Here is a 12,201-nt window from a genome sequence, read left to right as displayed (position 1 = left end):
TGGTCCAGGAGCTGTCTGATAACTGGATGCATCAGTATCTGAACCAACAACAACATTCCTTTTATTTTGCTGAACTTACGATGAGGTTGTCTGTCTCAGGCTCAAATCGTTCTCTTTCCAGTCAAACTACAGAGATAGGACTTGGTGATACTCTTCATATTAATGAACGTTTTGTAGAAGTTGATTAAACTCAAAAATCTGAGTAATTCTTGCTTGTTGAACAGAACAGGTAAATTTCTGATGTCCCATTGCTTTTGGATCAGTCTGTGTACTCTCCAACGAAATCAAGTGCCCTACAAAGTTCAGCTCTTTCTTGCCTAGTTCCGATTGGACAAGATTAATGGTAACACTATTCATTAAGAACTCATGCACTAAAGCATCCATCCAGCTCTTTCTTGCCAAATTCCTATTTAGCAAGATTTATAGTAACATCCTTTATTTGGAACTCAGGCGCTAAAGTATCCAAGGTCTCATTGTGTGTCACCGACATTTTCTTGGCGATCAACATTGTCGACATAAAGCATGATCCAACTTTTCAGCACTTCTGATATCACAATATCTAATCCATGTATGAAAGCCAATGAAAACACTTTATTCCAAAAGACATTTTCGTGAAAGGTAGCAACGACTATAGCAAAGGAAAGCCCTTCATTTCCTACATGAGGAATGGAGTTTGATCTTCTAGTAGCTGGCACTGTAATCGACAGATGTTAGGACTATAACCCCATGAAAAATTTTGTAATAGTTCATCTAACGTCTCAGGGCAAATCAGTTCCTTTCTCAGTAATGGTTCAAATGTGTGTGAATTCCTAAGGGACCAAACTGCTGAGGTCATTGGTGCCCAGACTTACACACTACTTAAACTAACTGACACCAAGAACAACACACACAGCCATGCCTGAGGGAAGACTTGAACCTCCGGTGGGAGTGGCCATGCAGTCCGTGACATGGCGCCTCTAACTGCACAGCCATTCTGCGTGGCTCAACAATGATATTGATCTGTCAAGAGGCTAACATACGTCACGTCAGTCCATTCATTTTTGGCAAACAGGAGTTGGTTATTGTTGCCTCGATTATGCTTTGGTCCAGCATGTCTCGAATTTCAGCCTCCATCTTTTATCAATATGCCTGTGGTATCAGATACAGCCTTGTAAATATTCTTTACGATTCCTAAAGCTAATTTATAGCCAAAATATTCAGTCCTACCCAACGTGTGCAAACGATATCCTTGTGTAATTCCATTATCACGCCCAGCTAGCTTCTTTTATCCAATGCCTTCACATAACACATTTTTTCACAAATTACCTCAAGTATGCATCTCTCATTAACCCCCTTTACATATGGAATTGATCTGACTGTAATACAATTTAGGGAATAAGGCCAAAGTCAGCCCAGTTTTAATTGTTGCCAAATTTATTCAAGATTATAGCTGTCCCCACCTCCTCTCAATGGGGCATAGAAGTGGCAACGTTGCACGATGTCACCACTCCCATTCCTTCCCACTCCCCCACATCCACTCTCCTATCCCAATTTCCCCCTTTCTACTTTATCTCCCCTCACCCACTTGTACATTGGCGGGAAGAAAACTCAATCTGTGCTGATCTGGTAGAGAAAAAGGACATAAGGTAGTGTTTTATTTATTTATTTTGGCGGGAAATACATTCTTGGTGGTTTTGTCCTGCTGCTATATTGTCTTACAGCTGCCTCAACAGTCTGTCGCCCGCTGCCTCCACTATCTGCCAGCTGCTGCCACCACTAGAAAAAGCGCGTGTTTTATGTTCGCCTCAAAGTCTGAATACTGACTGCTCTAGTCCAAAACACCGCCACAAGAGGGTGCTCGAAAATATCCTACAGCCGCTCCCTGCTAACGCCCCCACTACTGAACTGATGGGGAAAGGCTGGAGTGGAAAGTAATGTCTTTCTTTTTGGCAGGAAATGTGTTCAATTGATGAGATGTTGGTGTCGGACAGAGAGGAGTTTCATAAGTGTATTATCTGTAACCACACATCTCAGGACTGCGTCCGTATTTTTCTACGCGATGATTGGATGGAGGTAATAACGGCCGAGCGTAGGGGGAATACTTTTCAGCACATAATGTTGATGCAATGGGATAGACTGAAGATGCATTTCACAACTCATAGCTACTATTGCCAGTGCTGAAGCTGTTTGTGCTTTTTGAAATAGTTGGTTGCTCTACAGCGCAGCAGACAAATTCGCACCCCCGTTGAAACTCTCAATCGTCTCTTCCTACCGACCAAGTGTGTCCCGCTGTTTGACGCTGAGTTCGCTATAGCCGTTACAAATGGTGCTCTTTTTATTTCTCGGCAACTTCGTCCTATTCCACTACCCCCAAGAGTTCATCGTGGTATAGCCGCTGAAAAACTTGTACATAGGTACGTAGTAAAGAGGGACAGGAGAACAAACTATCATTGAAGTGCAGGAAGAGTTGCCACCTACTGATCTCCAAGTCAAATACTGCTCACGAACTTGTATACAATTATGTGGTAAGAAGGGATTGGACAGCAAACTATCATTGAAGTCTAGGAAGAGTTGCCTCATACCGATGTGCAAGTGCATAGCTGCTGAGGAACTCGTACACAAATACATGGTCAAATGGTCAGAGGAGAAAGGGCAGCAAACTATTAATGACGTGGGGGAGGGCCAGTACACGCTGCCACAACTGCTGGAAAATGCTTTGCTGCTCTAACAACACATCGAAATTGTCGTGAAAAAACCATCACTTATAAACAACGGATCGTAATGCAACACTTACATTGGGAATTGAGAAAAATCGTTGTAATAACACTATTACCGCAAAAAACCTCAAAAGATCTCGCCAGGAGAGAGTGGCGGTAGGTGCACTTGCGTTCACCTCGAGGTGCAGTTACACATTAGCTAGCAGAGAACCAGTCTTACCTCTCCACCTGCCTCCCCTCCTCCTTCCCTCTCCTCTTCTCATAGGTAGGATTACCGTTTTTCCAGGCCTGTTCTATCCTGTCTCTCATGGTACACAAAGAGATCCATCTACTGTTAGTGATATACTGTGTCTGGTCTGCAGAACAGTCTCACATGGACAAAAAACTCAAGAGGAGGACGCTTCCTGCAAGCCGTTAAACGTGTTTCTCGGAAAGACTGACCCCCCAAGAACAATAGCAAAATACCTGCTCATCTGTCACAGAGGAAGGACTTAGCAGTCAACAGTGGCGTGCTTTCAAACACTCTGGAATATGGCGGCACTGCCTGAAAGTGGTCCTTGGCTAAGCCAAATCGGCTCATGTAGGAAAAACATTGAAATAATATATCCCATGTAAATAAGATATACATGGATCTGTATACTAGTCGTCTCACCGTGAGCCAATCCGTCCGCTCTGCATCTCCCATCCCCCTCTCCCCCCTCCCCCGCCAAAATTACATTAGGTGGAGAGCAGTATCCGCCGCTGCATGCTGTCATAACCCGTAGATCATGTAACTAATGAGGAGGTATTGAAGACAGATTTGGGGAGAAGAGGAATTTGTGGCACATCTTGACTAGAAGAAGGGATCGGTTGATACACGCTTTCTGAGGCATCAAGTGATCACCAATGTAGTATTGGAGGGAAGTGTGAAGAGTAAAAATCGTAGAGAGAGACCAAGGGATTGATATACTAAGCAGATTCATAAAGATGTAGGTTGCAGTAGTTATTAGGAGATGATGAAGCTTGCACAGGATAGAGTAGGATGGAAAGCTGCGTCAAACCAGCGTCTGGACTGAAGACCACAACAGCAGCAGCAATTTAAGGGAGTTGTGCTGCCGGGCGACTCCATCTCAGGAGACATCATCCTTAGTCTGAATAAGTTCACTGCAGATAAAAGAAATGATCGTATACTCTTCATAAAAACACACACACCCACACCCACACACCCACACACCCACCCACCCACCCACCCACCCACACACAAACACACACACACACACACACACACACACACACACACTCGACTGATCTAAATGCCAGATATGCACTTGTAACCTACGGGCATTATGCTGCTCTGGTTAGGAGCTAATTTTCACGCAACGGTAGTTACGGTATTGGAAGGAGAATACGGTGCACGTTTTCTTCGGTATCCACGTCGTGGTGTAGGTGTTAGACATGTGCATATTTCGAAAGTATTATGGTGATGCCTTCAGGTTGCTAAGTGTTTATGCCACTACCTATTAGCTCAGAAGTGACGACCAAAGACAGAGTGGTAAGGTGAAATGTGCTCACAGGGTTGGTAGGAAATCCTTCTGGTAAATCATTCCATTTCTCAGCCAACGAGACTGACGACTGATGGTGCACTGTATACTACTTGTCCTTGACGAGACTTAGGTCGCGCTGAATATCCTGTCACAACAAGAGATCCTCTACAATCGGTTATGCATTGTAAACCCTGAGAGACGATATTGCTTTCGTAACCAGGTTCAAATGGTTCAAATGGCTCTGAGCAATATGCGACTTAACTTCTGAGGTCATCAGTCGCCTAGAACTTAGAACTAATTAAACCTAACTAACCTAAGGACATCACACACATCCATGCCCGAGGCAGGATTCGAACCTGCGACCGTAGCGGTCGCTCGGTTCCAGACTGTAGCGCCTAGAACCGCACGGCGGCTCAGGCTGGCCGTAACCAGGTGTGGCTTGATTTTATACAGGTATTATTCACCAACCTACTAGAAAATCCTCTTTCCAATGATATACATGCATGTAATTCAGATAGGACAAGCATGAATGCAATCGACTAGCACACAAAGAGGTAAATTAATGCTTTTGCCACCTGATTGAGGCCACTTTGTGACAAAACTTACCCCTCTTATTGGAAGGGAGTCGGTATCGTGTCTGAGAGCGAAATATAATGTTTTGTTTCAGGCAGAGATACAGAGTTCCTGGAGAGATATTTGGGGGGAACGCTGGTTGTCTGCAGTAAACACGTGCAGGGGCCAGAGAACAAAGCATCCTTTTGCTGGATTCCCTTACGGTGTTTATTAAGTCCTTGGCTAAAGCTATAATATCCCTCATAGACGTAAGATGACGGAGACTGTCTTCAACTAAGTCTAAACTGTGAGCAGTGCAGTGCACATAACGTGCTTTTGGTTGTACATCGAAAACTAACTTTTTTAGTCCTTTGAAGTTACCTCTCATATTCGAGTCACCATTATAGTACTGTCCTCTTAAGTTATCCATTGACAAATCAAGACGAGCAAAAAGTTCGTTTAAAATACTAAACAGATTTTGTGATTCTCATGTAAACCAATAAAGTCTTCATTGATGATTAAGGAATCATCGACAGTACGAATGGAAGAATAACGTGTTTCGTTAACCACAATAGAAAAATGTTCAGTCTTCTTGATTGAAGCCAATATCTTTCTTAGCACAGACTTTCCTAGTAGATCAATGATCTCGTTTTGAATATCGTGGGATGTCCACTCATACCCCGAACGCCCTAACCAATCTTTAAACTCAGGTATGTCATTCTTTCGCAGTTCCAACAATTAAAAAAAAATTGAGTGTACAACTTAATGCCCTCTAACTGCTATTTCTTGTTGGCATAGAAACTGCACAGTAGTAAAAATTGTCTCAAGAGCTAAACGGCCTTTCTTCATATCACTATCTAACTGTTCATTCAATTGGGAGGCCACACTTCGGATAGTGATAGAATTTAGGTTCAAAACAGCTTCTTTATGCGTAAACGTATTTTCATGAAGAATGAACTTTTCCAAAGCCTTTTCCCAGTTAGAAAACCCTACGGAAGTAAATGCACCCCCCCCCTTTTTTTTTTAAGTAAATTGTGATAGATTTTTAGCATATGACTCTTTGCAGGTTTTGCAAAAAACTTTTTCGATAGATGCTTCATGTTCTAGGCATGTATATTTGATCAACCAAGACTTCCGAAATTATCTTCCCTCACTGGATTGTCCAGGTTTCGGCTGTGAACAGTTCTCGCCTGAAGACGACGAAGCAGTTGACGACATAATAATTGTTGGAGGTTGACTTGCAGTATCATCAACTTCCAAGCGCACCTTTTGGTACCAAATTTATCCAATGCAAACTTAATTCACAATACACTAAAAGACTAAAGTAAATGAATAAAATATAGTCATATAAAACAGTCCACTAGACACTAAAGTCGGAACACTAAACACGTTTGCAGCATGCACTAAACGAAACTATCCACACTGAATGACTGCGTCAGCACGGTGGGCTTTATATAGCTGCGGCGTCGTAATGTCTTGAGGCGTCAAGGCGGCGTGAGGCGGAGGGTTCCAGGCGCTTCTGCTCCAGTCCGTTTGATGTCGCCGTGGTCGCAGCGCTGACCCGCCAGCGCCAGACTTTACCCAAAGGTTCGCGCACCGGGACAAATTCAAAGTGTGCCCGCAGCACCGTAACACTGTCATGCTTCAAATGGTTCAAATGGCTCTGAGCACTATGGGACTTAACTTCTGAGGTCATCAGTCCCCTAGAACTTAGAACTACTTAAACTTAACTAACCTAAGAACATCACACACATCCATGCCCGAGGCAGGATTCGAACCTGCGACCGTAGCGGTCGCGCGGTTCCAGACTGTAGCGTCTAGAACCGCTCGGCCACTCCGGCCGGCAACACTGTCATGATTCACACCACTGGTTTTCAGTTAACCTGCATACTACCGTAATTATTATTTGTTTTAACTAATTACTGAATGTATTTTAAAAGGTAACTATTGTCAAACAAGGAAAATAATAAATTCCAAGATAATTTTGTGATTTTACAATGCATGGGATAACTACTAATTTTCTTAAATTATTGGGAGGAGGGGGGAGGGGGGCTCAACAGTATTTGTTTTAAAAGCAAAAGACTACATCCTGTACACGATGTGAAGTGAGATCTGTTGGTGCAATATTCGTTATAGCAGGCATAAGAATCACACCTGGAGAACGAATACACGACGGTAATACGTCATGTAGCAAAGCAGTGTTCATGTTTATTCAGTAACTTTTTTAAATAAATGAGCTGACATTAGAACTGCTGAGCTGTTAAGAACGGCAACACTTTACTGTGTTACTCCACAAGGAGCAAGCGAACTATGTAAAATTCCTCTACTGTCTATTCACCCTTCATCTGTACATCAGGAACGCTGCGACTCCAACTCCAACATACCTCAATGGTTGTGTGAGTGAGTTCTTTCCGGAGCAGGTTTCATCCACCCATGGTTGTATTTAGACCGTTGTTAACAAGCATTTTACTTTGGTTGATGTTCCTTCAGACGACATTCTGTGAGGTGAGCTGAATATCTCATCCTTCTAGAGTATACAGGAACACACAAACACACACACCCAGCTGGTACTCGGTGCAGTGGAGAATCTAAAACCGCTACAAGACAGGCACAACTGTGATGTGTAGTCAAGTATTTTGTTACTTTTGTAGGAGGCCAGTCTTTCCAAGGAATATGTTTAACAGCTTACTGGAAACGCCATGTACTTGAGTCTTTTGGCCATCTGTGACTGATTTCTGCAGACCAGACACAGTATAACACCACCAGTAGATGGATCTCTTTGTGTACCGTCAGCAACGGAATATAACGGGCCCGGAAAACCGGTATCCCTAGCTACGGGAGAAGGAATGGGAAAATGGAGGGGATGTAAGTGGGAAGGTAAGACGGATCTCTGCTGGTTAGTGTGTATCTGCACAGTGAGGCGAACACACCTGCAGCTTCTGCCACTCTCTCCTGGCGAGATCTTTTGCGGTCAGTTTTTATGGTAGTTGTGTTATTACATAACTTTTTCTCAATTCCCAGTGTTTGTATTACGTTATGACGTATTGTTCACAAGTGGTAGTTTCTTCATGACGATTTCGATGTGTAATTAAAGCAATGAAGCATTTTATATGAATTGTGATAGTGTGTATTGGCCTTCCTTAACAGCTTTACACTTGTAGGTCTGTAGGAGGCAACTCTTCCTACACTTCACTGACGGTTTGCTATCCTATACCTTCTTACCATCTATCTGTGTGCAACTTCCTCAGCAGCTATACCAAGGTGAACTCTTGGGTGCAGTGGAATAGGACGAAGTTCCCAAGAAACAGAGAACCGTTTGTTTGAATTTGGAACACCGGGGCTACAGGGTGTTTGTCGAGTAGGGCATACAGCAACGCAGCAGGAAGCACCAGTAGCTAATACCAACGTTAAACAGCGAGACACACGCGGTCGGTAAAAAGACAGTGGTGGGGGTGTGAAGTTTTCTACATGGCAACAGTACCTATGAATTGTGTAATGCAACTTTAGTCTATCCTGCTGGATCACCATTATGTGCTGAAAAGTATTCCCCCTGTGCTCAGCCATTATCACCTCCTTCCATTCCTACCATAGAAGGCTATGGACGCTGTCGTCAGCTGTCTGCTTACATATTATACATGTATGAAACTCATCGCTGTCCATTACCATCATCTTGTCAATTGGACGCACTTCCCACCAAAAAGAAACACATTACTTTCCACTCCAGCCTTTTTCGCGCCAGTACACAAGTAGGGGCCGGGGATGCCTGTATAATAGTTTAGAGCAACCTCTTTTTGTGGACTAGAGCAGACGGTCCACAAACTTCGAGATGAACATACACATGCACGACCGGTAAAAGTGGTTTCGTGGTGTGGCAGGAAGGGGTAGGGGCGGCTGAGTGCAGCTGTAGGACAATCCAGCAGCAGGATAACACCATCAATAGCACGTTTCCTGCCAGCAGCTCGCCAATTCACAAAGGGCGAAGGGAAGGCAATGTTGGAAGGTAGAGGGGAAGGTGGGATGGGAGGGGAGTGACATTGCCACATCTACCCCGCAGGTAGAGGAGTTCGGGGAACAGCTTCCACCTTGAATAAATTTGGCAACAGTGCAAACTGGGCTGACTACGGGTTTATTCCTCTGCTTACACCTTTCTCCCTGAATTTCTTTTTTATGTAACATGTCTAGAGCCCTAGGACCAAATTGAGGAGCAAATCAACATGTTTATGGAATGAGTCAGTACATGAAATAATGGCAGAAAGGTAATGACATATCAAATAAAATGTTTTTGAATCTCATGCAGATGACAAGCTACAAGTTGACATTAGTACGATCAACAATATAACACAGGAATTAGAGCATTTTTTTCCAGAAACTCTGCAACAGAATAGGAGTAAGCCATGAAGGAAATCTTAAGTTTCGACTTGAGAATTCGTGGATTACTGGTAAGATTGTTTAATACTTACAGTAGCCTCTTGGAAGTTGATGCAGTAAAATACTGCAAGCCTTTCTGCACAAGAGTGAAGAAGGAGTGTGTTATATGAAGAGACTGGAAACCAGTGATGCAATTGCTGAAACGCATGAATTGGACGTCCACCAAGGGCAAAATTCGATCAATAATAATAATTTAGGGCCTACAAATAAGAACTTTGAGGGTTTTCAGACTTTGTAATCTTTTCAGAGACAGCAAAGGTTTAGGAAGAACGGTGGGAGGGATTGTGTTTTGAATACAAACGAAGACCGAAGTAGAGAGGATGCAAAATGCAGAGATGTAATATCATGAAGAGCGTTTTTGAAAAAGAGAACTTTGTTAACGTCAAATATAATTTGAAGTGCTATGAAGTCCTTCCTTTCTGGAATGTAGTCTTGTACTAAAATGGAACTTGGAAGACAGATAGTTCAGAGAAGAAGAGAATAGATGATTTTGGAAGGTTTTGCTGAACAAGGGTGCTGAAGAGTAAATGGATAGATCTGAAAACTAATGAGAAATACCAAATCGATTCGCAGAAAAAAAAGAGTTTGTGACAGATCTTTTCTAAAGGACATAACATGAGGCATCAAGGCATAGTTAATTTGGCAGTGGAGAGAGGTGTAGATGCAAAATTTGTAGAGGGAGATTAGGTTTCGTAATCAAGAAGCAGGATAAAATGTATGTAGGCAGCAATAGTTACGCAAGGGTGGACAGATCTGCAAAGGATTTTTTTAAAAATTTGGTTTATGTTTATTAAACCATACTGGCAAGAGCTTCTTACAGACGTAAAACTTATGTAGAGAAGAATCACGCTGTAAAAGTTGAAAAAGTGGTTGCATAGGCTATACTAGAGTGGAACGCTGGATCAGACAAGTGTTCGACAGAAGAGCGCAACAACATTAAGGAGACTGGGAAACCAAGAAACAGTTGGATTTTCCAAAATAAACTTGCTACTTAGGTTTGGAATGCAAGGGTTGTGTTGAACAGTACTCAGTGGTAAGTGCACCAGGAGAGAACGTGTTATTCAAAGAAACTAGTACTAGAAAATAACTGTCTTGTTTTCCACAGTAAAATGATGGAAAACCTCATTATCGTTGTTAATTCCACACAGGTATCATGATGGATGGACTGGGGATGGATGGTCTCTAAGGTTATGCAGAGGTATCACCTGAGTTGTCTTAAAAAATGGACGGTAAGAGAGGGACATGGGGAGCATTTGTGTGAAATAGTAGTTTTTTGGTATGTATTGGAGAGATCTACGGCTGTCAAACACAGAAATAGTTGGATATCCGAATATCTCTTGATTCTCATTTCCATGCACCAGTAAAAATATAAACTTACTTTATGGTATCCACGAAGCTTTAGCACCCACTACGAAATCGACAAGTTTTCCTGACAAGAAACGTCTCGTTCGCGGAGCAATAAATCTATTTTACATGTGACACTTGGGTTACTTGTGACTTCATTCCATGCGGTGTAGTTCAGTCTCTTCCCTTTGACTGTAGTGACAACTCCAATGAAATAACCGGTGTGACCCATCAAAAGTGCGAAATATGAAGCACATGAGTAACACTTATTGAGTTACAAATGGAGTTTTGAGAATTTTATGTCAATAAAACGAACAGTAAATTATTCATAACAGAATATGTTTGAAATAATTATTTCTGGTGAGCTTCACTGAATTTCATACTACAATTAATACGGAAACTGAAACAAAAGAACTCACTCGCGAAGTATAGTTCATAACTAGATGTGCCATTAGTTAATTGGAAGTGAGTGTGTATCGTTTGCAGAGTATAAGATGTTGCTTGTTATTTTTGGTATGTTTTATATTTTAGTGTTAGGCGTCTTTTACATAATACATTTTTATAAACCATTTAGTCACGAGGAGCTGTAGAAAACAGTAATCGGCGTACATAGGCTAATGCTGTCTAAACAGCTGACGATTTCAGAATTATGACTTCAGATTGTTATTCTGAAACCTTCAACTTAGAGTTCATCTATTAATAGTAGTCTCAATTTATTAAAACTGCTTTGAGTTTATCTGTATAAAGGAGTTTCAATTTTTCAGTTACTGCCAAACAGCATAAAAAATAACAGCCTTTGGGTAATATCAATCGGCGTTTCGGACCATACCATATTAAATTATCCAGACAATTTATTGCTTGGTAACGTGGATAAATGAATTAACAGACGAGTGATAAACTGACACAATTTACCGGTAACGAAATACTAACACAGAACACAGTTCGCATTCCATAGCCATAGGCCAGTCACAGCAAAATACACCTTCCTTTCGTAAACGCTGGAAAAATTTACTAGCAACCAAATAAATATCACATGCTGTATTAAAATAGTTACTGCACGGTGGCAGTTGTACTGTGATTTACTGTGGTCTGTGCCTGTAGAAGACATGGAGGTCTGCATTTGCTAATGTGACTTCTTTCTTTGTGCGGCAGGACGTGATGAAGCTATACGAACATCTTCCGATGCGCATCGGCATGTTCCCGATAGAAGACCCCGAGTTCACGCACCTCGACTTCATGTGGGCCTTGCAGTCACGGGAGCTCGTCTACGACCGCCTCGTCAGAGTCTTGCAACGCTACTGACCGCCGGTCGCGGCTGATGTTCCGGATAACCTCCACGCTAAGTGTCTGGCGTGGACGTATCCTGCAAACAAACTCTTTTACCTTGGTACCACTGCGATGAACTGCAAAGCCGTGGCAAGTAAAAGACAAGGAATAGAAAAGAGAGCATACAGAGCAACCACACTTGAGCTTGCACTTTCGTCTCCAGGAAAAATAATATAATAAATACAATGTCGGGTGTGTTAGAAAGTATACGTAATCGTCACGACGTGCTCGTACACGCAGGGCAGTTATACACTTGCAACTTTGGCTAAGGGCGCATTTTCGTCCAGCTCACTGGAAAAGGAAATTGCCCCGGCTATTCGTAAGTTGCTGAT

At 42.4% G+C, this 12,201-nt stretch overlaps 1 protein-coding gene across 1 annotated transcript in view; it reads left to right on the top strand.

Annotated features, from left to right (window-relative positions):
- The window catches only part of LOC124805681 (lipase 3-like), a 164,031-nt gene extending 152,186 nt beyond the window's left edge, over nt 1-11,845 (top strand). The window contains exon 9 of the mRNA XM_047266249.1: nt 11,696-11,845. Within this exon, the coding sequence (XP_047122205.1) occupies nt 11,696-11,845 (150 nt within the window). The remainder of the gene's footprint in view (nt 1-11,695) is intronic.
- Nucleotides 11,846-12,201: the final 356 nt, after the last annotated feature.

This window comes from Schistocerca piceifrons, chromosome 7 (genome assembly GCF_021461385.2).
Source record: "Schistocerca piceifrons isolate TAMUIC-IGC-003096 chromosome 7, iqSchPice1.1, whole genome shotgun sequence".
Taxonomy (NCBI): domain Eukaryota; kingdom Metazoa; phylum Arthropoda; class Insecta; order Orthoptera; family Acrididae; genus Schistocerca; species Schistocerca piceifrons.
Note: the sequence above shows the minus strand (reverse complement) of the source record. Positions and strands in the feature narration are given on the sequence as shown.